We start from the raw sequence: 27,446 nt of genomic DNA, 5'->3' as shown, positions 1-27,446 counted from the left end.
CAGCGTGTCCCAGGAAAGACCAGTGTATCAGCATCAAATAATAAAGGAATGTTATTGTTACATCCTGTACTGTATACATGTATTCATCTTACTTCCCCTTTAATGGCATGAGCCTTTCTCCTTGATGTTCTGGTTCTCAGAACTTTCCTAGTGATGCATTCTGCATCTCAAAGTCAGTTGTACTTGGACTTGAAGCTGTCTACATGATGCTGTGCTGCTCAATAAACCTACTTGGATTTTAACCTGTTTCCTGGATTATTACAAATTTTGGCGACGAGGACTCCAGCCATCTACAGCACAGGAGCGGAGTGAACCCTATTTTATCTCTTTTGGAATTATTTTGGGACTTTTATGCTACTTTCTCCTTTCTTCAGTTAAAGAAAACTGGAATCTTGCTTCTGCGCCCTTTTGGATTTACTTCTCTACCTTCTCCACTTACTGAGTGCATTTTACGTGTTTTTACTACAATTTCCATGGTTTTTAGACTTGTGCATCTTTCAAGTCTTTCACTGGCTCCGCGCGTTAAACTTGCTGCCTGTATTCTATTACGCGGAGCCATCAGCTGTACAGGCATTCTTGTTGCCTAGAAACGTGGACGCTTAACTGAGTTCAACAAACCGAGCGTCATTGTCAACGCTGCCCAGCAACCAAGCAAACGGAGCTTCGCAACGCGTCATCTCCTGACAACTTCGTTGCCCAGCAACCGAGCCTTCTGTGGAACGCGTCATCTCCTGACAACGCCTGTCTGATTCTACGCGTCATAAACCCAGCAACGCGGCTCTTCATGATACACGCAGCGTGATTAGCGTCTCACGTCACGCTGCGTGCAACGTGCCGCCATTTTGTCTATTTTGTTTCTTTCATCGCCTAGCAACGATCGTAGGATTTTCTCCTTGCCGATCCTAAACGAAGGAACCATTTCACGCGCTGATGATTACCTCTGATATTCTGACTTCCCGATTGCCGATTAACAACGGAAAAACACCATTCTGACTGCCAATTACTGCTGTATGGTATTTACAGCGTCCTCTTCAATATCCAACTAACTATTCATTTCGTTTATTTTTTTTTATTGTCATCTTATGCAAAACTTCAATACCTGTTGCTTTCTATACATGATATTTTAGTGCATTTCATAATTTTAATTGCTATTATTTCATATTTCACTGTCATTGAATTAACTAATATGCAGTTTGATCCTCCTGCTAAGTTTTTGCAAGTTAAGGGTGATCCTCCTTTGCCTTGGGCAAGATGGAAAGAAGAGTTCTTCAATTATATGAAGGCTATTGATGGGGAGCGAATGGGGGCAGAGAGAAAGAAAAGTATTTTATTACATTGTCTTGGCTCAGAAGGGCAGGAAATTTTTAAAACTTTGCCTATTATTGTGCTACCTTCTGGGAGTGGTGATAATCTTAATGTTTACTCTGAAGCACTTGCCAGATTGGAAAAAAGATTTAAACCCACTGCAAATATTGCCCTTAATCGTTTCAAATTTTATACCAGGGCACAGAAACCAGATGAATCATTTGATGATTTTCTCACTGCTTTGAGAGCGTTAACTTTACGTTGTAATTTTGGCACAATGGCAGATGAAATGATTCGTGACCAAATTATTGTTCACATTAAAAACAAAAGAGTCCAAGATAAATTGTGGTGTTTAGGTGATCCTACTCTTGAGGAAAGTATTGCTATTACTAAGTCTACAGAAATATCTGAAAAATGGATGAATATTGTAGAGAAACAAAGTACTAATCCTAGTAAAAGTAGTGTTGAGGAAGAAGTATGCCTTATTAAGCCTAAAAATGAAGGAAAGAATTTTAGTACTACACATTTAAGCACAAAGAAGGTATCATTTAGTAACTTCAGGAAACCTGATTTTAACAACAGTTCAGTTTCTTGTTTCAGATGTGGAAGTAGATCTCACATTGCTTCTTTCCAAGCTTGTCCTGCTCTTAATAGGACCTGCAATATATGTGGCAAAATGGGACATTTTGGGAATGTATGTAGAGAAAGACGTTTTAATTCTCAAGGGCGAACAGGACTTCCACGTCCTAGTTCCAATTTTTCTACTCCTGTAAAAGTTTCCTCTGTTAATGATGCTGAGATCTCTACACAAGAGCTCAATAGAGGCTATGTTGTCTCTATCATTCAAAGTAGTACTGTTGTTTCTATAAAAAAAAAAAAATCACCTAAGTGCATGTTTAACATTTTGGGTATTGAAATAGAATTGATGGTGGATTCTGGATCCCCATGGACCATTATTACAAAGCAATATTTTGATGAAAAGTTACAGAATGTATGTGATCTATCTAAATTACAACCATCTGATATCCTAGCAGAAAGTTTTAATGGAGGAAATATTTCAATTGAAGGATTTTTGTGTGTTCCTCTAGCTTTCAGAGGTAGATTAGCCCACATTAAATTATATATTGCTATTAAGGGTGTGAATGTTCTAGGGTGGCAAGATCAATGGGAACTTGGCATCAAGTTAAATCCACGAGCCAAGGATCCTATTGAGCTTTGCAGTGATCAAGAAATGATTAATTCCATCACTGATGGGGAGGAGGATGTTACCTCATTGTGGAGCAGTAAATTTGACAAAGTATTTTGTGATCAACTAGGAAAGTTGAAAGGGTTTGCACACAAAATAGTACTAAAAGATGGAGCTATTCCGGTTAAGCAAAAATTAAGAGGTGTACCTATCAATGTCAGGTCCGAGTTGAAAGATATGCTGGATGATTTATTGAAAGATGACATCATTGAACCCATAGAGTCTTCAGAATGGGTTTCGCCCATAGTTCTTGTACGGAAACCGGATCAAAAGTTGAGTCTGTATTGATTTGAGTACATATAAGGGAGGGTCCCCGTAAGAAGGTGTATTGCATATGACATACACTGAACTAAAATTATCTACAAAACAGTTTTAACAAACGTAAGAAACAATTAAGAATTGGTATTAGTGATATTACCAAAAACACTGCGTAATTGCGAATAGCAATTAATGAATCAACTTTACATCAATAACAAGCCCCAGAAGAAGGAAGGGAGGGTAGTGCTCGAGGAAGTGATGAAGGACAAGGAAAGTTAACAGTATAACAATGGTAACAATTGTAATCCAAAATTAGTGACAGTAGACAAACAATTATAATACAAATGCCAAAATATAGGGCAGAATCCAAAGCATAATCAATAAATCACATTCAACGGTCACATCTGATTACTTGATGGATCGGGGGGGGTGCCGGATGATCAACAGAAAAAGAAAAGTCAACGTTTCGACCCCTATCAACAGGCTTATTAAAGTCCTTTCACGGGGTCTTCATCAGGACGTCACACAAGGGACGGGGAGGGGCAAATCATGGAGTAAGGCCCAGTCGGCTCTATCTGTGTAAAAAAATTAATTAAATTTTAGTACATAGTAAGGATGACAATTAATCATCCTGTCTAGTCTAAACTAAGGAATTAAAACAATTACCATGGAGTAAGGCCCAGCCGGGCTCTGTACATGGAAAAGAACGCCACATAAGAAAGTCGTGGTCACTCCAACGGGGTCAAAACCATTAGCTACAGAGGAGACAAACATATCAGTAAGATGATGGAATTGGCTATTGTAACCAAAACGGTGCTAGAACCCTGTTCTGCACCAATAAGTAGATCTACTATAGGGCCTTACAGGGGGGGGGGAAAGGAATGTATAAAAATACCTCCGATAACTGGAGTTCTGACTGTAATCCACGCGTTTTCGAGATGCAGGACAAATGGGTAACTAATTGTTTAAAGTTACTTCAATCTCCTATGGTCAGCTAAAAGGAGAGAAATAATATGCTGAATCAGATGAGCGAGCCTCGTGGTCTCAGATATTCACTACAGTTGACACATACTTACAGAAGAAAGGAGCGGAAAGCGCCGACTTAATGGCACATTCAGACAAACTTCGTCATGCAAGAAGAGCGAAGTTAAAGTCACACGGGTGAAAAAAGGCGGGGTTGAATTCCAGCGCTCTTGTTTTAAAGGGCTCCTAGTATGAAAGATACAATTGTATCGTTAGGATACTACAATCTATTGTATACCGCTACACTCTATGGGAGCAGTTAGGTGGACCATTACTCACAGCAAGAGGAAATCGCGCCGTCTAAATCGCTTTAGCCATTACACGGGTCCGATGCGGAAACGGGACTGAAGTTCCTGCGTCCGTGTATCAATCCTAAAATACAAAGATACAGTTGTATCATTTGGGACGCATGCAGTCTACTGTTCTCCGCTACATTGTATCGAAGCTGGATAGAGGTTTACTGGATTACTCACGGAACGAAAGGCAGCGGCGGCTGCATCGGTTTGCCCACAAACTCCGCAAGGCTTCACTGCGGAGTTTAGGGAGTGGCCAGAATGAATAGTGGTTCAAGGAAATAGAAGAGTTACTAAGGTTTTCTCATGATCAGTCGTGCATCTCTAGATAACGGAGGATGGGAGCCAAATGTTGGGGGACAATTGCAAAGGGAATACCTAGTAGGTATAGGTATAGGTACATAATTCCACCCATTACAAGATATAGTATATCTTGTAATGGGTGGAATTATGTACCTATACCTATACTTCAGAGATACATATGTATATGATTGTCGTACTAGGTATTCCCTTTGCAATTGTCCCCCAACATTTGGCTCCCATCCTCCGTTATCTAGAGATGCACGACTGATCATGAGAAAACCTTAGTAACTCTTCTATTTCCTTGAACCACTATTCATTCTGGCCACTCCCTAAACTCCGCAGTGAAGCCTTGCGGAGTTTGTGGGCAAACCGATGCAGCCGCCGCTGCCTTTCGTTCCGTGAGTAATCCAGTAAACCTCTATCCAGCTTCGATACAATGTAGCGGAGAACAGTAGACCGCATGCGTCCCAAATGATACAACTGTATCTTTGTATTTTAGGATTGATACACGGACGCAGGAACTTCAGTCCAGTTTCCGCATCGGACCCGTGTAATGGCTAAATCGATTTAGACGGCGCGATTTCCTCTTGCTGTGAGTAATGGTCCACCTAACTGCTCCCATAGAGTGTAGCGGTATACAATAGATTGTAGTATCCTAACGATACAATTGTATCTTTCATACTAGGAGCCCTTTAAAACAAGAGCGCTGGAATTCAACCCCGCCTTTTTTCACCCGTGTGACTTTAACTTCGCTCTTCTTGCATGACGAAGTTTGTCTGAATGTGCCATTAAGTCGGCGCTTTCCGCTCCTTTCTTCTGTAAGTATGTGTCAACTGTAGTGAATATCTGAGACCACGAGGCTCGCTCATCTGATTCAGCATATTATTTCTCTCCTTTTAGCTGACCATAGGAGATTGAAGTAACTTTAAACAATTAGTTACCCATTTGTCCTGCATCTCGAAAACGCGTGTATTACAGTCAGAACTCCAGTTATCGGAGGTATTTTTATACATTCCTTTCCCCCCCCCCTGTAAGGCCCTATAGTAGATCTACTTATTGGTGCAGAACAGGGTTCTAGCACCGTTTTGGTTACAATAGCCAATTCCATCATCTTACTGATATGTTTGTCTCCTCTGTAGCTAATGGTTTTGACCCCGTTGGAGTGACCACGACTTTCTTGTGTGGCATTCTTTTCCATGTACAGAGCCCGGCTGGGCCTTACTCCATGGTAATTGTTTTAATTCCTTAGTTTAGACTAGACAGGATGATTAATTGTCATCCTTACTATGTACTAAAATTTAATTAATTTTTTTACACAGATAGAGCCGACTGGGCCTTACTCCATGATTTGCCCCTCCCCGTCCCTTGTGTGACGTCCTGATGAAGACCCCGTGAAAGGACTTTAATAAGCCTGTTGATAGGGGTCGAAACGTCGACTTTTCTTTTTCTGTTGATCATCCGGCACCCCCCCGATCCATCAAGTAATCAGATGTGACCGTTGAATGTGATTTATTGATTATGCTTTGGATTCTGCCCTATATTTTGGCATTTGTATTATAATTGTTTGTCTACTGTCACTAATTTTGGATTACAATTGTTACCATTGTTATACTGTTAACTTTCCTTGTCCTTCATCACTTCCTCGAGCACTACCCTCCCTTCCTTCTTCTGGGGCTTGTTATTGATGTAAAGTTGATTCATTAATTGCTATTCGCAATTACGCAGTGTTTTTGGTAATAAATCACTAATACCAATTCTTAATTGTTTCTTACGTTTGTTAAAACTGTTTTGTAGATAATTTTAGTTCAGTGTATGTCATATGCAATACACCTTCTTACGGGGACCCTCCCTTATATGTACAACATAGCACCCAGGTCCCCGTGACTGTATGGGTTCAACCCCCCTTTTTGTAACACATGTATTGATTTGAGGGCTCTTAATTCAAATATTGTCATAGATTGCCATCCGCTTCCAAATATTAATGAGCTTGTTTCCTTATTTGATGGTGCGCAGATTTTTTCTACTTTAGATCTTAGGTCAGCGTACCACCAAATAGAGTTGACAGAAGATTCTAAGAAATTCACTGCTTTTATTACTCCCATGGGTCTCTTCCAATATAAGAGAATGCCTTTTGGTTTGGCTTCAGCCGCTTCCGTTTTCCAGCGTGTAATGTTTCAAATGTTCAGAGATCTTGATTCATTCGTTAAATGCTTTCAAGATGATATTCTGATCTTTTCTAAAAATGTTATGGAACATTCTGTACATCTAGATGAAGTATGTGCCAGATTGCAAAACCATGGTCTTACCCTTAAAGCACATAAGTGCAATTTGTTCAAGAAGTCAGTAGAGTATTTGGGACACACTCTGTCAGGGGAAGGTTTGATCCCAAAGAAATCTAATGTTGAGGCAATTCTCAATGCTCCAGCTCCAAATAATAAGGAACAGCTTTTGTCCTTTTCAGGAATGTGCGAGTATTACAGCAAATTTGTTGCTAACTTTGCCACAAAAATGGCGCCTTTAAGGAAGCTGTTGAGACAGAAGAATGAGTTTGTGTGGACCATAGAGCAAGAAAAGGCTTTTACAGAGATTAAAAAGGATATTGTAAATTCTCCAACTTTAGGACCTTTCAGAATGGGCAAAAAGTGTATTATCACTACGGATGCGAGTTTGTATGGTCTGGGGTGTGTGTTGTCTCAGACAGATGGTGTGTCAGAGTGGAATGTTGCCTTCTCATCTAGGACCTTGAGTGAGACAGAACGCAGGTATGCTGTGATCGAGCGTGAATTACTTTCATGTGTGTGGGCAATTGAACACTATAGGATCTACATTTGGGGAAGCAAGTTTGTGTTAAGAACTGATCACAAGCCTCTTGTTCATATTCTTTCAGTGGGAGGAGGATGGAACTCAACAGCGAGAATTGCGCGACTTACATCCAGATTACAGGAGTATAGTTTCACAGTAGAGTATATACCAGGAAAAAAAAATGTTTCAGCCGACTGTCTATCACGTCTTCCATGTCTTAGTGTAATGGATGGTACTTCTGGGTGTAAGGATGTTGATTTTGTCTCTGGATTGCAAGATTTTGTTGGTATGAATGAATGAATGAAACATTATTTATATTGCGCAGCTATGCCCAGTGGGCGTCAAGGCGCCTAGTCCAAATAACAACTGTACGCAGAAAGAAACAGGGCTTACTTGTATGCATTGATAAAGAGCCACGTTTTCAATGACTTCCTAAAGAGGTCAAGGGAGGGCAGTGATTTGATTTCCAGGGGGAGTGAATTCCACATCTGAGGAGCCAGTATGGAAAAGGCTTTGCTCCCCCATCTAGCCTTCTTGGCTCTCGGAATGACCAGATGATTAAGCTCACTGGATCGGAGACATCTACTTGGAACATATCTAGAGAGTAGTGATCCAAGGGCATCAGCCGAACCTGCAATTAAGGCCTTATATGTAAGGCAAAGGAGTTTGAAAGTGATCCTTGCGGGGATGGGGAGCCAATGAAGGTTCTTCCTCGCTGCGGTCATGGAGGCCAGCCAGGGCAGAGCGAGAGCAAACCGTGCTGCCGCGTTTTGTATGACCTGCAGGCGCTGGAGCAGGCCCTTGTTGGCCCCTGCGTACACTGAGTTACAGTAATCAAGCCTTGAACCAACAAGGGCGATCACCACCTGTTTCCGTGCTTGTGGGGACAGGTAGTGTACGATTCTCTTCAGGGTCTTGATGACTCCCCAACAGGTGGCCACCGTTCTGTTTACCTGGAGCTCCATAGAGAGCTGGGTGTCAAAGATGACGCCTAGGTTCCTGGCAGATTGTGTTGGTGTTGGGCAGCTCCCTAAAGAGGGAGGCCACCAGTCATCTGACCATATGCCCTGGTCCTTGCCAAAGACCAGGACCTCTGTTTTGTCCCCGTTCAACTTTAGGGAGTTGGCAATCATCCACTCTGCAACAAGTTGCATGCAGGCTCTAAAGTTAGAAGCAGTTTCACCAACAGAGTGGGTCAGGGATACCATGATCTGCGTGTCGTCGGCATACGACACTACCTCCATCCCCTGAGATCTTACTAGTCTTGCAAGTGGGGCCACGTAGATGTTAAACAGGGTCGGACTCAATGCCGACCCTTGTGGCACCCCACATTGCAAAGATTTAGCAGGGGAGAGGTATTCACCTAGCATGACACGTTGCTCTCTTTGTTGAAGAAAGGAGCTCAGGAGACTGAGTGCCGGTCCTTCTACCCCTGCCTCCCTTAACCTAGTTGTTAAAGTAAGGGGAGACAGGGTGTCGAATGCTGCTGAGAGATCTAGCAGCACCAGTACAGTGGTTAGACCCGAATCCACTTTTCTGCGGATGTTATCCATGACTTTCGTCAGCGCCGACTCCGTGCTATGCAGCTTTCTGAAGCCATGTTGGGACCCGTCCAGGAAACCAGAGGTCTCGAGGAAGTTTGAAAGATGGAAATTCAAATGGGTCTCCAACATCTTAGCCGGGGCCGGCAGAAGAGAGATGGGTCTAAAATTCTTCAGTACTCCCGGGTCCAAGGTGGCCTTTTTAAGCAGTGGTTTTACGATGGCTTTCTTCCAAAGTGACGGGAAGATGCCCTGCTCCAATGCTCCATTCATAACTTCCAGCATCGAAGGAAGAATAATCTCTCTGCAGTTCTTCAGTACTTTCAGAGGGACTGGATCAAGTGGAGATGACGATTTAGTTCTGTCCAACAGGCTATTGAGATCCTCTAGCGAAAGGGCAGGGAAATGATCAAGGGAGTGAGAGGATTCAGTGGTCACGGCTTCCAGACGTGTAATTTGGGAGAGGTCCTCCGCACTAAGCGAGTTCCCCTGTGACTTTAGAGCTATGTAGATATCATCTATCTTTTTGTAAAAAAAGTCTGATATGTCATTGCATAGCTCCTGGGAAGCGACTACAGGATCGGGGACCTGTAGAGAACAGAGAGAGTCCACTATTTTAAAGAGCTCTTTGGAAGATGTTAGGGAACAGGTTAAATTGGAAAAGTAGTCCTGTTTCTCCTTAATGATTCTATTTTTGTACTCTCGTAGTAGGCTCTTGTAGTCTTCTCTATCTTTGAGATCCCAGGATTTACGCCACTTGCGTTCCTTCTGTCTGCAAGATTGCCTAAGAAGCCTCAGATCGACGGAAAACCAGGGGGCAGTTGGCTTCTGTCTAGCCGCAGGTTTCAGGGAGGGGGGGGCTAGTTCGTCGGCGGCTCTGGTGATAGTATCAGCGAGTTCTTGGGCCGTCTCATCCACATTCCGCTGAGTTGAAATATGGGCATTAAGAAAAAAAGGGGCCACAGCCTCCGGAGTACAATTTTTGAAATTCCTTTTGAATTGTTTTTTACCAGGGCCCGCAGTGACAGCGGGGCAGGGGATGTCTAAGGACAGCGGGACCGCTGAGTGATCAGACCAGGTAATCGGGACCGGGGTACCAACACCTAATCTGGGGTCGTTGGAAAAGATCCCGTCAAGGATGTGTCCCGCCTTATGAGTCGGGAGGAGAACTCGTTGGACAAAGTCACATGCCTCCAGAGAGTTGAGCAGGGAGCAGGTCTCTTTCGAAGTGAGATCCTCTAAGTGAAAATTAATGTCGCCCAGAATAGTAAGATGGGGTCTACCAAAATAGGGTTCCAAAATTCTGAAAAGGTCTGAGCAAAAGTTAGCTCTGGACCCCGGGGGCCTATAAAGTAGTATGCCAGAAAAGGAGCTCACTGGAGTGTGGACAATACAGAAGTAAAGCGCCTCAAAAGGATCCGTAGAGACCGATAGGGGTTTAATGGTACATGTAAGAGTAGATTTAAAAAGAATGGCAATTCCACCCCCTCTACAGCGTTCTCTGTCTAACCTTAGACAGGTATATCCTTCAGGTATGGCCAAAAGCAGGTCATGGCCCGAAGACTCGGTGGCCCACGTTTCAGTAACAAAGATCCAATCAGGATTCCTTGAACTAACGAAATCGTGAAATTCAATCCCATGTTTGATCAGTGAACGAGCATTGATCAAAAAACCATGTTTAGATTGGGAGGTATGACTGGCCGACAGAGGAAGAATAGAGTGGCTGCGGTCCTGAGTGGGACCGGCAAAAGGAGCGTTGCAAGAGGGACACGTGTGGGCGCAACACAGTACCTCGGGTCTAAGCTGATGATGGCAGCCGAGCGCCGGGGGTCTAAGGGATTGAAGGGTGGCATATAGATCCTCCCGGGATATAGGCGCGTAGTCGCCGGGAGACCCAGAGTCCAGCCCGTCCTGCAGCGCGTCCTCAGCGCGGACGGGCGCAGACGGGCAGGACTCTGGCACGACTCCGGCGCAGATCCGGCGCTCCCGCTGATCGCGTCCGCTGCGCGGAGTCATCTCTGCCCGTTTTTATGGCGCCTGAAATCGCGTCACAATTAGCTGCCTGACCTAAGATGGCCGCCAAAACCGGTACTCTGCTCTCGGCGTCAATACTCGGCCGAGAGCAGGTCCGGTTCGAAAATCAGGGGTTCAGTTGCTATGAAGCGCAAGGGGGCTCAACAGGGGGGTCGCAAGCACCTATTACAATCAGGTGCACAAAAATACAGTTTTCCACAGTTTCAGATCGATAAAAACAGATTAAGATTTTAAAAGAACTAGAGACCTCCCGGCTTCCGCCTCAGGAGGGTGAGAGATGCGTGCAGGTACTCAATATCAAGATATTACTGAACAATTTTGGCTTAATTGTCAAGAGAAGGATGATAGGTTGAATACTTTAAGGAAATATTTGTTGGAAGGTTGGCCCAACAAAGCCAATGTCAGAGAGGATTTAGTGCCTTTTTTAATGTGGCGGATGAATTGTTTTGCGAAGGGAACTTAGTTTTTAAAGGTGACAAGTGTATCCCACCTGTTGGCGTTCAGGACCTGATACTTAAGTTAGCTCACAAGACCCATCCGGGAATTTCTGCTATAAAGCGCCTTATTAGGTTGAACTTTTGGTGGCCAGGTTTGGACAGATTTGTGGATCGTGTTGTCAGAGAATGCAATGAGTGTTGTGACAAGGATAACATGTTGAAAGTTGTTGTTCCTCCCCTTAAGTCAGTAGTCTGGCCTGAATTTCCGTGGAATAAAATTGCTTTTGACATCTCTGGCCCGTTCAGTATGTTACCTGAGTCTTCTCGTTTTGCCCTAGTCATTGTTGATTATCATTCTAAATGGCCAGAGGTAAAGTTTGTTTCCAAAATTACTTCTGAGGTCATTATTATGTTTTTCCAGGAAGTGTTTGCGAGAGAGGGTTGTCCCTCCGTTTTGGTATCAGACAACGGTGTTCAATTGGTCTCGTCAGAGATGCAGTCATTTTTACAATCCTGTAATATTAAACATGTCAGAACTTCTCTCTATGAACCGCATGAGAATGGTCAGGTTGAGCGTTTCAATCGTGTGTTAAAAATTTTTGTTATTGACTCCATCAAGGAAAAGGGTAACTGGTTAAATGCTCTCAGAGAGAAACTTTGGAACTATCGTATAACTCCCCATACCACTACTGAAGTTAGTCCATTCAAACTACTTAAGGGAAGAGATCCAGCATCTGTTATATGCCCTTGGTGGTTCAAAGAGAAGTGCAAAGGTTGTGGTGAAGATACTGTTGATGTTAAGAGTCTTGCGGACAGAGTTTTATGCAAACAAAAGAAATCGGCTGAATGGTATAACAGGAGGTGGAAAGCAAGAGAGCATGGTTTGGCTGTTGGGGATTGGGTCAAGATCATGAGACCTTCTTTTATTAGCAAGGGCACGAGCAAATATAGCAGACCTATTCAGATCAAAAATGTTTTTAACAACACTGTTATCACGCAAGATGGAAAGGTCTGGAATGTGAGCAAAGTTGCAAAGTGCCCTGTCCAATATGATGTGAAGACTCATGATGTTCCTCCTTCTCGTTTTGTGCTCCCTTCTGACACCATTGCCTCTAGGGTCAAGGAGGATTCTCGTTCTCGTAAGAAACCCATGTCTTTACGGGACTTTGTATGACATATTTTTCTTCTTTTAACCTTTTGGTTTTGTACATATGTTTTCCTTATTTTCCTTAGGGGGGGGATGTGTTACATCCTGTACTGTATACATGTATTCATCTTACTTCCCCTTTAATGGCATGAGCCTTTCTCCTTGATGTTCTGGTTCTCAGAACTTTCCTAGTGATGCATTCTGCATCTCAAAGTCAGTTGTACTTGGACTTGAAGCTGTCTACATGATGCTGTGCTGCTCAATAAACCTACTTGGATTTTAACCTGTTTCCTGGATTATTACAGTTATGCTATGGCTGGTCCCAGCAGAGTGCAGCGTAGTATCATCAAACAATAAGCCTGTATTATGGCACAGCAAGTCACAGGAGAGTGCAGTGCAGCAGTATTAAACAATACGGGTACATCATGGCACAGCGTGTCACAGGAAAGTGCAGTGTATCAGTATCCAATCTCCAACTCAACACACTGAAGAAAATCAAACCATTCCTTCCTCCCGAAGATCAAATGGAGGGTTAATGATTATCCCTAGATTGGAATACGGGCTGGTGACCCTCGCAGGACAGCCCAAAGCGAGCCTGGCCCCGCTCAGAGCTACATTGAATGAATCGGCTAGGCTTTTAAGGGGTTCTAGTAAAGTTGATCACATTTCACCCGACCTTCTGCAGCTAAACAGGCTACCTATTGAAGCAAGAATCCGACTCAAGATAGCCTGTCTGACTCATAAAGCAGTACACTACAATACCCCACTCGATCTAGTTAATAAACTTGAACTATCAGGCTCCAACAGGAACCTCAGAAGTACATCCACCCTTCTTCTGAAACCTCCAAGAATCAATAAGAAAAGATCATACAACTGTGCGTTCTCCGGTCTTGCTCCAAGAATTTGGAACTCCTTGCCATCAGAGATCAGATCAAATCCTTCCACTACGTCCTTCAAAAAATTGGTTGACTACTAATGAACGAACGTTAAGCGAGCTGATCATATTAGCGTGTTCTGTTAAGAACCAAAATCTTTTAAAATGTTTCTCACTGATGTTCCATGACATATTTTTTCCCATCTTTTTGTTCTAGTCGTAGATACCCTTTAACTGCATCAACTGTTGGCTGTAAGACTTTTACTCGGAGCGCTAGATTGCACCAATGATACTAATGTATAACCGTCTTTATGTTCTGTATAATTACTGACGACAATGCTGTACAGCGCTCTGATACCCCCTTGGGTCTTGTTTGCGCTCTATAGAAATTTCAAATAAATAAATGGCACACCGTATCCCAGGAAAATGCAGTGTATCAGCATCAACAATAAGGGAATGGTATGCGATGGCTGATTTCAGCAGAGTGCAGTGCAGCATCATCAAATAATAAGGGTGCTTTATGGCACAGCGCGTCACAGGAAAGTGCATTGTATCGGTATCCAACAATAAGGGAATGTTATGCCAAGGCTGGTCCCAGCGGAAAGCAGTGCAGCGCAATCAACAATAAGCATATATTATGGCACAGCGTGTCACAGAGAGCAAGTGCAGCAGTATTTATCATTAAGGAAATGTTATACCATGGTACTTCCCAGCAGAGAAAGTGCAGCAGCATTCAACAATAAAAGAATGGTATGAGATGGCTTGTCCCGGTAGAGTGGAATCCAGCATCATTGAATAATGAATATATGCTATGGCACAGCGTGTCCCAGGAAAGTGCAGTGTATCAGCATTAAACAATAAGGGAATGTAATGCCACGGCTGGTCCCAGCAGATTTCTATGCAGCGTCATCTAACAACCAGGCGCCCATCTTAGTCAATGTTAGGGGTGTATGGGTCTTGGAGATACCAACAACCAATAAGCTGTACCCAACAATGGACAGGGGGCAGGCTGAGGTAATGGGGTGGTAATGAAACGTGGGAAGGCCAATATTTTGAGGTTATTTTGAAAACAAGACAATCTTGGTATTATGAATATATGAATGTAGTAATAGACTCAACACAGGTTCACCTGGTACTCAAAATGCCTTCTATTCATTCACAAAGTGCAGTATACTGTTGCACAATGGTACCAGGAGTTAGGTTTAAAGTGCACTGTTCTTGTAGGACAGCGTGCGACTAAAGCCTAAACTGAGTGTGCTGCTGAGGTAGCAAGTGCTGAGTTATCTTTGTGACTGGAAGTCTTTCTGTGTGAGTGATGGTGCCAGGAGTGTTGAGTAAAGTGCACTGTTGCTGCAGCCGTTCTGTCCATAAAGTTCTGTAGGATGCTAGGTTTTCCAGTGGAAGACACGCATAAGGAGGAGACTGCCATCTATGTTGTCATCATAGAAGCATAAATCACACATCAGTCATTTAGTTAGGTCTAAGACATCAGCAAACACATACTAAATAAAGTGGCATTCATTGCCCTCCTTGTGAATGCAAGTCCATGAAACCAGACATGAGGGACTGCCCTGCCAGGCAGAGAGGCCACAGAGCCCTGTCCTCTGATGCACAGATGCTCTATAGCTATTCACCCCTCATTTTTGGAAAGGAGCTGATCAGATTCCAGAAAGGCTATGCAAAGTTGAACGTTCTGTGTAGAGAAATGGGTTTAAAGGGGCTAGACATGAATTTCGCAAGCATACATCCCTGCTGGAGAATCAATTCACCACACCCTCCCCAGATGACAGCCTGCCTCTGCCAGTCTGATCCTAGATGCTAATCATCAGACATTAAACCACCACTGAGTTCACCAGGAGATGTAAAAAAGAAGTGGGCATCAAGCAAGTTTCTGCTTCTTTGAGAACATCCTACAGTGATAATTTTGAAAGATAATTTCAAAGACCACCTAATACATTTAATTTCATCTCTACCTTGTCAGCTACTGGGCTGCTTAAATTACTGAACCGATATGCGAAAGTGAGATGTTGGCGACTTTAAGGCTAGTCGCAGGACTCATTTATTTAATATTGTTTATTCCTAAGTGCCACCTTGGGTAGGAAATTGTAGTACTGAGTTGTTGGTTAACATCAAGTGCGGTCTTCCTTTGGGTCATTTAAACACCATAAAAATAAACAAAAAAGAAATCTACTTACAATAAAATTTCCAGTTACAGCAGGCTGGAAAACCCCATCGAAGGAGCAAGTGCTAAATTTGCAGTCGCCAAACTGGAAGAGGCTGTCGACGTAAGTGCGGCATTCGTCAGGCATCCCAGTCCCAGTCATTGAGATGGGGGTCTCCGGGTTATATGGGTTGGGTTTCTCGTCAGCAGTGCATGGCGAATCATAAATATGCTTTCCCAGTGAAAGTGTTTTGGAATATCCTTTTGGCCAACAAGGGTTCGATGATGACGAAGCATAGTTTTGTGCCTGTTAGTAAAAAAGGTAGTGTTAGAGTTGTGTCTATCGTGGCCGGATACTCTCCATTTGCAAGTCTAATGTATGGCAGATCATTCCCCATACACTTCCCAGTACCTTATAAGAGACCTCTTAACTGGCAGCAGTAATAACTCTACATAATACAGTGAGACCACATGCAAATAATCTGTTAAGAGACCCCATCAAAATAAGACTATGGCGCAACTGCACCTCCATTGAGCCATAGGGAGGGGGTTAGAAAAATTCAGACACAAAATGAAGCAGCATTTCAGAATGAGGGAGAAACTGCTCGACAATTGATCCTCTTGTTCTGGCGGAAAGGTACACAGACCATAAGTTGACATGGGTTTCCTGGTCTCGGTCGTTGTCGCTGCTGGGTGACATTATTTCGAGACACTGCGTGGCGTGCCATCTGTAGACTGCATAAAGAGCTCTCAGGTAATTCGGTCACAGCAGAGGCAATGACGAGAGACTCCTGGTCCTACCCCTGAGAGGTGGCAAGGAGGAGGATAAGCAGGCATTAATATTTAGGGAGGGTGTTCTCTATGGCCTACGCAGCTAACCTTAGTATCCTTCGGTTAGCAAACATATGTTTACAATAGGCAAACAAGGGGTTGGCAGTGCTAGGAGCAAGTTTCTCTTCTCAAGGGTCCCTTTACATTTCTTACTAACTGCAACCAGACCCTGCACACATACCAAGTCTTGTCTTTTGTTTGAGCCCAATACACAACCTATTTTTGTCTCCCATTCGCATCTGACTTTTAGTCTTGAAAAGGCATCTTTAATTTTGGGCCTTTTAAGATGGAAATGAGGTGAACACTGTAATAAAAAAAAAAAAAATACCTATACCCAAAAAAGGTGGTGCATGTGTGCACCTTCACTCCAACTACAGCGGTGGAGATAATGTCACATTTTTAATAATTCAGGGGCAGAATCAGTAGAATTTAAAGTAGGAAGTAAATGGGCACCACTTAAGTCAAGCACATTCTCTGGCGACCCTTATATGAAAACGTCCATCCTGCACTCGACTGCTGGCAATTCGCGAGTGAGGACGACATTGAGCCTTGGGCAGTGTTTCAAGTTCAGCAATTCACTCATTCTGTTCTCAAGTCACTTCAATTTTACACCACAAAGACTACACCCAGAATGTCCAACTTGGACTGTAGGTAAGAATTCAATTGGCTCTCCACATGCCTGGAGGTATCCCCATGAGGATACCTCCAGGCATGTGGAGCAAGGGACACTGCTCCAAGGCTTTTTCAAGCAATGATAATGTACCACGAGAAGATAGGTTTAACAAAGCAACAACCTTCTACAGAGTTTGGTGAACAGGATACTTTGCCAAAACATAAGTAAATCCATATTTGTAAAGTGCTATCACCCCGTAAGGTTTCAAGGTGCTGAGGGCCCTCGGGGAGATTAAGTAAGCTATTGGCCAGAGTCACATGATGCGGAACTGAGCTGGACTGCCGCCGGGGATCAAACCATGAGTCCTGCGCTCCGGAGTCAGCCGCTCTGGTCGCTCCGCTACACCTCTCCGTGACAGATACGCGGATATGATGTCCGCTGTATTTGTGCACAGGCTGTAATGCTCTTGTAATATGGCTTATGGGACATCTGCCACATTTTTTGACCGAGTATCCTGCCCATCAAACTCTAAACAAAGGCATCCGTCTTTCACGGTCGATAAATTGCTTGAGGGCCCTGGACCAGGAACTATGTAGTGAATGGATACTCATTACACGCAGCCCTACAAACATTTTACTGTGGCACCCCTAAGTAAAGCCCGAGAAGTGCGACCTGCTTTGCACAGCACGGATCATAAAGGAACCGAGAACACAGAAAGCCAGCAGCCAAACAAGGCTGCCAGCATACTACTAACCACAAACTGCCTGCCTCTTTCTTACAACTCTTCGTCACACTGCCAAGTGCAGCATCCCATAACACGTAAACCGCACCTCGGTGGTCATCACGCAGAATATCGAAGACATAGGACTTCATCCTTCCAAATGCTCACCCTGTGTAAATCTGCTGCAGAAATGTAGCACTAAGTGTTATAGCACAGCTTAATAAAGCACAGCAAAACATGGTATATGCTGAAAGGTAGAAGCTCCAAGATCGGAAGACTAAAAGAAAACCCATTGAAGAGAGCAGTTAATCCACTTCGTAAGGCAAGAACATATGCGAGCTGCCTCTGCAGCCATATTAGATCTGATTGCGGGCCTGCAATTGTGTTAACTGCAGAAAATGAGATCCAAATAAAATTAGAATAAGATTACCTGAAGTACATCCCACAAGGAAAATGTAAATTACTACTCTACTGTTCTCCACTGTATAGAATGTCCATTACATCATAGAATATCTGGGTGACTCTCTGGCTCACAGTGTCAGCTGGTCAACTCAGGCTGAGCTGCTTGGAGCCTGCTCCTGATGGGGTTTTATCTACATTTCCTATCTTCTCCTACTCTTCTAACCTAGAAGGGATCTACAATAAAGGATTTACCTACTTACACAGTTGGACTGTGCATCTTCTTTTACTACAGAAAACTATTTATTTTAATTTGGGCTCGTTTTGAAACAGCTAGCAAGGTTTGTTCATATCACACTTTAGCATTTTGAGCCAATAGACCTAATTTCTATTTACAACGCAAACCAACTCTTTTTGTTTACTATCTCATGGACCAAGAAACTTACAAAAGTTCCCCTGCCTTTCAGACAGACAGAAACCCAGTAATACTTGATAAATAAAAATTAGCAGTAATCAGTTTTTCGATAGACCGGCAGAAAACTACTGTAGGAAAAGGGACACTTCGGCCTCATTCTTTCAAGTCAAGTCAAGTCATAGAATTTGTATAGCGCACTACATACCCAGAGGGTTTCAAGGCGCTTAGGAAGGGGAGGAGGATTACTTGTCAAATATCCACGTTTTAAGTTGCTTTCTGAATGCTAGGTGGTTCTGGGTAAGGCGAAGGTAAGCGGGAAGTGAGTTCCATGTTTTAGCAGCCAGGTATGAAAAGGATCTGCCTCCCATGGTGGTCTTGTTGATGCGAGGTACAGTGGCGAGGGCTTGGCTGGAAGAACGTAGTTGGCGGGAGGGGGTGTAGAAGGACAGTCGTGAGTTGAGGCAATCTGGTCCGATGTCGTAGAGTGATTTGTGTGCGTGGGTAAGCAGGCGGAAAGTGATCCTCTTATTGACGGGTAGCCAGTGGAGGTCTTTAAGGTGACCAGAGATGTGTTCGTTGCGTGGGATGTCTAATATGAGCCTGGCTGAGGCGTTTTGGATTCGTTGGAGTTTCTTCTGGAGTTTTGCGGTAGTACCTGCGTAGAGGGTGTTTCCGTAGTCCAGTCGGCTCGTGACCAGAGCGTGGGTGACTGTTTTCCTTGTTTCGGAGGGGATCCAGCGAAATGTTTTTCTGAGCATGCGAAGAATGTTGAAGCAGGAAGAGGATACGGCGCTGACTTGTCTGTTCATTGAGAGTGAAGAATCCAGGATGACGCCTAGGTTCCGTGCGTGGTCTGTCGGGATGGGTGCTTTTCTGAGGGCTTCTGGCCACCAGGAGTCGTCCCATGCAGAGGGGGATGTACCTAAGATGAGGACTTCTGTTTTGTCCGAGTTCAGTTTCAGACGGCTTTGTTTCATCCATTCGGCAACTTCTTTCATTCCTTCGTGTAGGTTAGTTTTGGCGGTGCTGGGGTCATTGGTGAGGGAGAGGATCAGTTGAGTGTCGTCCGCGTAAGAGATGATGTTGAGGTTGTGTTGGCGTGCGATGGCCGCGAGGGGGCTCATGTATACGTTGAAGAGGGTGGGACTGAGTGAGGATCCTTGTGGTACGCCGCAGATGACTTCAGAGGCCTCGGACTTGAATGGAGGAAGGCGGACTCTCTGGGTTCTTCCGGTGAGGAACGAGGTGATCCATTCAAGTGCTTTTCCTTGGATTCCGATGTTATTGAGGCGTTGTAAAAGGGTGCTGTGGCAGACTGTGTCGAAAGCTGCAGAGAGGTCAAGGAGGATGAGGGCGACTGTGTCTCCATTGTCCAGTAGAGTTCGAATGTCGTCTGTTGCTGCGATGAGGGCAGTCTCAGTGCTGTGTTTTGCTCGGAAGCCAGAGTGTGAGGGGTCGAGGGATTTGTTGGCTTCGAGGAAGGCGGCGAGCTGGTTGTTGACAGCTTTCTCGATGACTTTGGCCGGGAATGGAAGAAGCGAGATGGGGCGGTAATTTTTGAGTTTGGTGGGGTCTGCTGTTGGTTTTTTCAGAAGGGCGGTGAGTTCAGCGTGTTTCCAGTCTTCCGGGAAGGTGGCGGAGTTTAGGGAGCAGTTGATGACGTCTCGGAGGTGCGGTGCTATGACGGAGTCTGCTTTGTTGAAGATCTGTGGGGATCCTGAGTGGATGTAATTCATCAGGCGGATGGTGTCCTCAGTGGAGATTGGGTTCCAGTCGTTAAGGGTGTTCACGGGGGGAAGATGATCAGCAAATGGTAGGGTGGGTTGGTTTCCGGGTTGGTTGTCAAAGCTGTTGTGGATGTCTGCAATCTTGTTGTGGAAAAATGAGGCTAGGGAGTCGCAGAGGATTTGAGAGGGGGTGATGTCGTTGGAGTTGGCCGAGGGATTGGAAAATTCCTTGACGATGTTGAAAAGTTCCTTGCTGTTGTGGGCGTTGTTGTCAAGTCGATCCTTGAATGCTGTTTTCTTGGCTTTTCGGATCAATTGGTGGTGAGTGCGGGTGGCGCTTTTGAAGGCGTCCTTGGTGCTGGTGGATGGGTCTTTTTTCCAGGCCTTTTCAAGGGAGCGGCAGAGTTTCTTGGACTTCTTGAGATCATCGTTGAACCATGAGGCCTTCTTGCTGCCAGGTTTGCTTTGACGTTTTTTCAGTGGTGCTAAGGTGTCGGCGGTGTTGGATAACCATAGGGTGAGGTTGGCGGCGGCTTCGTTGGCGTTAGAAGAGAGGGCTGGGGAGTTTCGAAGGAGCGATGCGGAGATTTGGTCCGTGGTGATTTTGTTCCAGTTTCTTTGCAGGGTAGGTTGGAGGTGGATGTTGGGTTTTAGTTTGTTGTAGGTGAAGTGAACGCAGCTGTGGTCAGTCCAGAGGAGGTCCGTGGTGTGGCTGAAGGAGACATGGTTGCTGGAGGTGAAGATTGGGTCGAGTGTGTGACCTGCGATGTGGGTGGGGGAAGTGACTAGTTGTTTAAGTCCCAGGTTGGCGAGGTTGGCCACGAGGGTGGCGGTGTTGCAGTCGTTGATCTTTTCAAGGTGAAAGTTGAGGTCTCCCAGAAGGGCTGAGCATCTGCCTTAACTCTATTTGCACCGTCCTTGATTTTTTTAAAATAATAATTCTAATCCAGGAAGTCATTTGTGTTGATCACTTCATACACGACGAGCCCATAATCACAAGAATACTCCAAAGAAAGGTACCAGTTACAGACCCCCAAACAGGATGACGAAGTTTCACTTGAGGGCGAGTGACCTCAAAACACAGGGGTGGGAGTGTCGTGCTGACCCCTGCTCAGCGAAATCACACCCTCAGTCGCAGGTGTTGACAAGAAGCCGAGGACAACATGTGAAGGAGCGCCATCTTTTTTCGTCAGACACCTCCGAATCACTTCAACAGAATCACAGGAATGCCACCTGAACATTCCAAGCCGCACTCCGAGCCGTACCAAATTAGAACTAGAAGCAGGGGGGGGGGGGCGGCGAACAGAGAGGATAAAGGGTAAAGGAGGAATCCTGGTGAAAAGGAAGACAATACCATTTCCTGGTAATATTATAACAGGGATCTTTACAAAAGGCAGTCTCCTGTAAGCCTGAAACACTTGGGTGAAAGTGTGCCGACCCAGTGGTGGCTCGCGAGTAATTTATCTATGGAAACACTTCTGAAAGATGGAGCCTCGCACGTTAAGATGCAGTTATCCTTGCAATAAAGGTGCCTTCACTGGGAATCAGAGCACTGTGGAGGAACCGCAGCATACTAGCCTCGCTCCAGAAAAAAAGCTAGACATACCTCTCCTCTTTTGCAATGAGGTACCATCTTCCATTTCACACACTGCCCAGTGGCTTCAGGCTACCCGCTTCCCAAGCCTAGCACCCCTTTAGCAATGAATTCAGCTAGTGAAGATTCATCCACCAAGTACAGTTGAATTTCAAGGTACTTGCTCATAGGGGCTTTACATTCTTCTTTGTGTGGAGGATAATTCCTGAGAAACCAGGGCACATCAGAAAAAAACTAAAAGGTAAAATCTCATCCAACTCAGACAGTACAATTTCATGAGTTGTCTGAAAGGGCAGCAGAGGAGTTGAAAGTAGCAGTCTTGGTCATTGTGTCAGATTTAATTTAATTCGGATTCCTTGGCTAAGGTCTCTTTCTTGTCTGGTGATGCCCAGCGAAACAAAATGGAAGGGGGTTAAGGTGCTCTTATAGGACAGAAGCTGGCCTGGAATGAACTATATGTCCACGATGTGTCTTGATGCCACTCTTAAATACAACGTTGCAGCCATCTTGGAAGGATAAAACAATAATAAAGGATGCAGAATACTATTCCAAGATGGCCGCCTATTGCTACTGGCTGTGCCAAACTCCAGAGATGGCAAAGCCACTAGAGCAAGCGATGCCGATTGGCTTTGCCTCTGCTTGCTCTCTCAGTTCCCCTTGTCTTGTACTCACACATAGATAAAATGGTGGTGTGGCGTGTAACAAATCTCAAGGAAGCAGAAATATCAGTCTTTACTGCAATGCAGAAAGGTTTGCAGGCACCCTCTCGTCTGAGCTATTGCGCGGGTGGCAGAAGACACTGTTTCCAGTGTGAAGAGCCTCAAAAGTCCTGGAGACAGAAGCCAGAGTGCATTTAAAGTGTTACTGACTTATGCTGACAACTGGTAATTGCCTGCCCTGCAATTATGAGCACTGAGCGAGGACAAGCACAACGATGTCAAAGGGAAATCCACATATGTTAGTAATGCAAGTAGGCAGCATGGAGTGAAATATTGCTGTTAGCAGCCCCTTCCCCTCAGACATGCAATCAATTCTCCCTGTCCCCTTCGTGTCCCTGCTTCACAGCTTTGTTGACATTTTTAATGCAGCAACCAGCATTAGTTATTGCCTGAATTTTAAATCTTCTGACCAAAAAATGTAGGGTTCTGAGTTTTATGGACAAACTGTACTACCGAGCACTATGCACTAAAACTGAAAGTTAGGAATATTTGCAATATAAATACCCGTGTAAGGCAGTGGATGAACACAAAACGCATGTTAGAGCATTCACCTGCTTTTTCAATTTTCTTCTGCATATAAAGAATCCATCCAGTGGATGCCACAATAGGTATGAACTTTAAGACTCCCTACCTCACATGGTGGTGACCATAATACCAGACTATATATTATACGTCCAACTAAGGAATGTTACGAAAGCCACAGGTCATACTGTACCTTCAGCACTTTGGACAGCATCCTCCTCAGCACTTGGTCCCTTCCATAGCACAGGAAGCTGTGGGTGTACACCTTGTATGACTGGCCATACAGCCGCAGGTTGACCTCGTTCTCCTTGCTCTCAATGTTATCGTTGGTGGCAAAAGTGATCTGCGTAGAAGCACCTCCAAAATCCATTGCTCCAAGGGTTCCCTTTTTCGGGCGGGTCCACTCACCAATCCAGCCATACTGAAGGAAACAAAAATACAGAAAACAGTCTAGGAAAAGCAAAACATTTTCAGTGCATACAAACTTTTAAGTGATGAGAACGTTCTAAGAAATCCGCTTTTTCCATGTGGCCACTCCTGATTTTTCATATTTAGCAGGCCTCTATATTATTGCTGATTTTTAGACTCTGCGCACGAAGGGGTACTGCTGTACAGTACCCTGTGAATGTGCTCGGACCCATATAACATGGAGAAATTGGATAAACCCCGATTTTCAAATTTAACTTTTCTATAAAGCCACAGGATGTGGTGCTAAAATACACCTGTGGCATGAAAAGTTACTCAACACATGCTGACTGCAGCATTTATTGCCATCCACTGGTGTGACAGAAGAAAATATGGCTTCAGACTGCCCATTGCAGCCTGACTGCTGCAGTGTACAACATACAATGTGCCCTTTTAAAATAACCCTTTAATGGGTGAAAACATCCCCTTTAAATATTAGTAAGTTATTCCTATGCAGGCCTTACAGCCTACAAGGTACGGTTTACGGTATTCAAAAGTGGGGCGTGTAGAAAATTAGTATTACCTAGTTCTTAATTGGAGCCATTGGATTCCAGAGCTCAGCACCAACACCTACTTGAAAACAATGGCATTTATGAATGCCACATGGTGGCACTGTTTGTCTAATTTAGAGAGGAGCAAAACAACTGCGGTTTAATAATTCAATATACATAATAAATGATTAATACCTGCCACCAGAGCCATTCTTATAGCTTTGAGAGCTTGAAATAGTTTGCTTTGTCACACTTGTAGGAGTGGGAGGGCTAGTAGCTGTGTTGGTATTGTTGTTGGCTGCGCTGGAAGGGGCAATGGGTGGTGCAAGCCGCAGTGGCCTTTTGGCAAGTGCCCTGGCACTTTTTGTTTTTTAAAACAAATGAAGTACTGATATTACTAGGTGCCCACAGTGACAAGGCCAAAAAGCATTTTTCATTGTGGAATGCCTAGCTGTTCTATGTAGAAAACCAGAGTACAGATTAAAGTATTAACACTGTATCTCAGGAATGGAGACAGATAGAAAAAAAATAAGACACTATTTTTAATAGTTAGTAAAAATCATATTCATTGCTGAAGTCTGATTTTTCAATAAATGTTAGGAAAAGGTAACTTTTAGAATGTTACCTTTACCTGTCTGAGCTGTCATAAGGTTAATAGAAAAGGTTGAGGGAGAGGATGCAGCCTTACGGTTAGACTGGTCGACCTAGAAGCTGGGGAACCGGGTTCGAGTCTCGACAACAACGCTCAACATCCTGTGATTCTGGGCGAATCACGTAATCTCCCCGCGCCTAACAAAAAAAATTTATGTGTCCATTCGTAATGAAACTAGTGCTCATGGAAAGCGCTCTGATACCCGATGACAATAGGCTGACCTGACTGATAAGAGATAAATCCTCTGAACTCCACAGAATATTCTGACTGGACGTCCTGTGAAACCACACTGTCAAATCCTGTTCAATAGGCCTGTTGAGCAGCACGTAACACTTGGGGCATACTTGCAAGGGAGAGAACAGGATGCAAAGACCATTCTACTGGATCCAGTGTCTTGTTGTTGAAGGATCCTGCTTTTTTTTCTACCAGATGTCTGACTCTTTTTCTATGGATACAATGCTTAGGAAGAGGCCAGGATTACCATAGTACACTTTCCACATACACCCCCAGCCCAGCGTCCAGGTTTAGTGTGACAGAAGACTTTTGGCATCTTTAAAAGGCCATTACATGAGACTTTTTGGGCCAGTTTGCAGAAGAGCATACAGGAACTGCTGCAAATGTCGGAAGGGTTACCCCTGGGAACTTTTTCCCCATTGGTTACGGAGGAGCCAGGAGTCACCCCCGCCCATTAGTTGGAGGCAGGCATAAATGTGGCACCCCCAGGCAGCTTGAATATTGCACCCATAAAGGTGACAAGCTCACACAACTGCCTACATTGCATTAAGAAAATGCTACAGATTAACTATGTTACTGCAAAGCCATGCTCTTCTCAGGGAGGCCGGGGGGGGGGGGGGGGGGTTGGGTGGATTTTGTGCAGTAGACCCACTTTAACAGAAAAAGTCAATGATGTCCCTAAAGCAGACAAACAGCACAGAGGGCCACTCTCCGGGAAAGGGCACCATGAGCGATGATGCCAGGGCCGACTCCTTGCGCCGGAGCAACTGGTGCCATTTGGGATTGGGCGGCAGGCTGAAGTCCAGCCCATGCACCAGCCTCAATTCTTCAATTTTGCCCCATGCCTGGTGGTTGCAATTCTACATCATCCCTTGTGTTTTCAGGTTTCCTTCACAACGAGATTTTTATCTTTTTCACTTGTTTGGTTTTGAACCACTGGACCCACAGGTTACTCCTAGATTTGGATCTAACTTTTGCATGGCTAAATTCTGAAAGAAATAGAGTATAGGTAAGTAAATCCATGAATGTGATTAACTCAAGTATTCAACTACCAAAGCATGTCACTTGTCAAACATTCCTGCAAGCATAAACTAAAATTAAATGAGCAGCTGCTCATCTTTCTCCTTATTTTTCCATGGAGAAACTATTTCTGCTCCTCCGTTTCCGGTGGACATTGGGAGGGAGGAGTGAGGGGTGGGGGTGGTGGGGGGGGGGGGGAGGGGGAGGGCGGCTTAGTGTGCAATTTTATTTGTACCCTGAAAATGCTGTTACTCCTGCCCTGGTCAGAAGTAAATCCACTTTAAAGTTTGAAACCGGCTGCAAATCATAGATAAATGACCACACATACACGTTTATGCTTGTTTAGGCTTGGACAGTAAACCCATTCAGAATTGACCATCAAAGCTATCCAACTCTAGATTTGCATATGGGGCAATTATCACACTAAGAATTTCTTCGCTCAAAAGTCCCTTTTGTTTGACGAAAGAAGGCTATTGCAAGTTCTCTCATTTATGTAAAGGTTTTTTCGAACGCCTAGGTTGAAATTAGGTGCACAAAAATCCTTAGGAATGTAACCCCAGATGCGCCAGGTTGAAGCAAACCAAATTAACATACCGTTACCCTGGTGTGGCATCTGGAGCAGAAATGTTTGAAGATTGGTAAGTAGAAGTTGTTTCACAAATATTAGAAATATCTTTGGCTGGATTATTTTTAGTACAGACACCACAGGTGGGAAATAATCCAGGAGGCAAGTAGCCGGATATTTTTTACATAGTAACAAAATACATCCTTTTCAATAATTCTGCCCACTCTGGGGGGGGGTTGGTTCTCCTGACGAAACATATGCAGTTCGTAGCGCTTACCACATACAGATTTACACACCTAGTTGTATACCCTAAAGAAGAAAACCGAGACTCGTTCCAGAATGCACCATTACTCATTCTACACAATAGGATGGATGCAAAGTTGCTCAGACTAGGCTACACCAGTTAACAGCTCTAGCACTCTAGTAGAACCTTGTTGTATTCCAGGAATGGAAAAAAAACAATGCAATTTGTCAATTCATTAAACTCCAACTGTAATACAATTCCTGTAAGTTGTAAAAAAAAAAAAAATTGCAGCATTTTATGCATTTTTTTCAAGGTTCTAGTTATTCAGGGTCAAAGGGGAAGGGTGAAACGTGGCAATTAGTTCACAAAAGAGTGGCATATGGACAGCTGGTTTATTAGCTATTTAATTATATTAGATGGGGGGGTAATGGCCAATGAATACGGTGCAAGAAAGTAATTCCAAACAAAATCCAGGGCTCCTACCTTGACAAAGTTCTCAAGTAGATAGTTGGCAGTGACCCATCCAAACAAGCCCTCGTCTTGGCCAGAGAGAATCTTTGCTCCCCGAAAGTCAAATGGGAATGTCTGCAGGGTGGAGCTCACCTCCTCTAGGACTCGGTCGGTGGAAGCAGGGCTCGTCATGCTAGGACCAAAGAAGAATACACTGTTCATCAAGAACATCTAAAGTCATTTCAAATAAAGCAAAGTATTTAAAGAGAGTCGGCAACAGTTCACCCACATGATATAGTCTTTGTGAATCTACATCTTTGTGAATCTATATCTTGCCAATCAAGTCCATTCCAGGGGCAG

General features: G+C 44.2%; 1 protein-coding gene across 1 annotated transcript in view; it reads right to left on the bottom strand.

The window, feature by feature from the left end:
• ENTPD2 (ectonucleoside triphosphate diphosphohydrolase 2) overlaps nt 1–27,446 on the bottom strand; it is a 267,411-nt gene that overhangs the window by 56,146 nt on the left and 183,819 nt on the right. The window contains exons 4-6 of the mRNA XM_086921154.1: nt 27,120–27,279; nt 23,159–23,386; nt 15,459–15,731 (exon numbers count right to left, since the gene is read on the bottom strand). Of these exons, the coding sequence (XP_086777280.1) occupies nt 15,459–15,731; nt 23,159–23,386; nt 27,120–27,279 (661 nt within the window). The remainder of the gene's footprint in view (nt 1–15,458; nt 15,732–23,158; nt 23,387–27,119; nt 27,280–27,446) is intronic.

The sequence above is a fragment of the Lissotriton vulgaris genome, chromosome 5 (genome assembly GCF_964263255.1).
Source record: "Lissotriton vulgaris chromosome 5, aLisVul1.2, whole genome shotgun sequence".
NCBI lineage: Eukaryota > Metazoa > Chordata > Amphibia > Caudata > Salamandridae > Lissotriton > Lissotriton vulgaris.
This window is presented reverse-complemented; position numbering and strand designations above follow the sequence as displayed.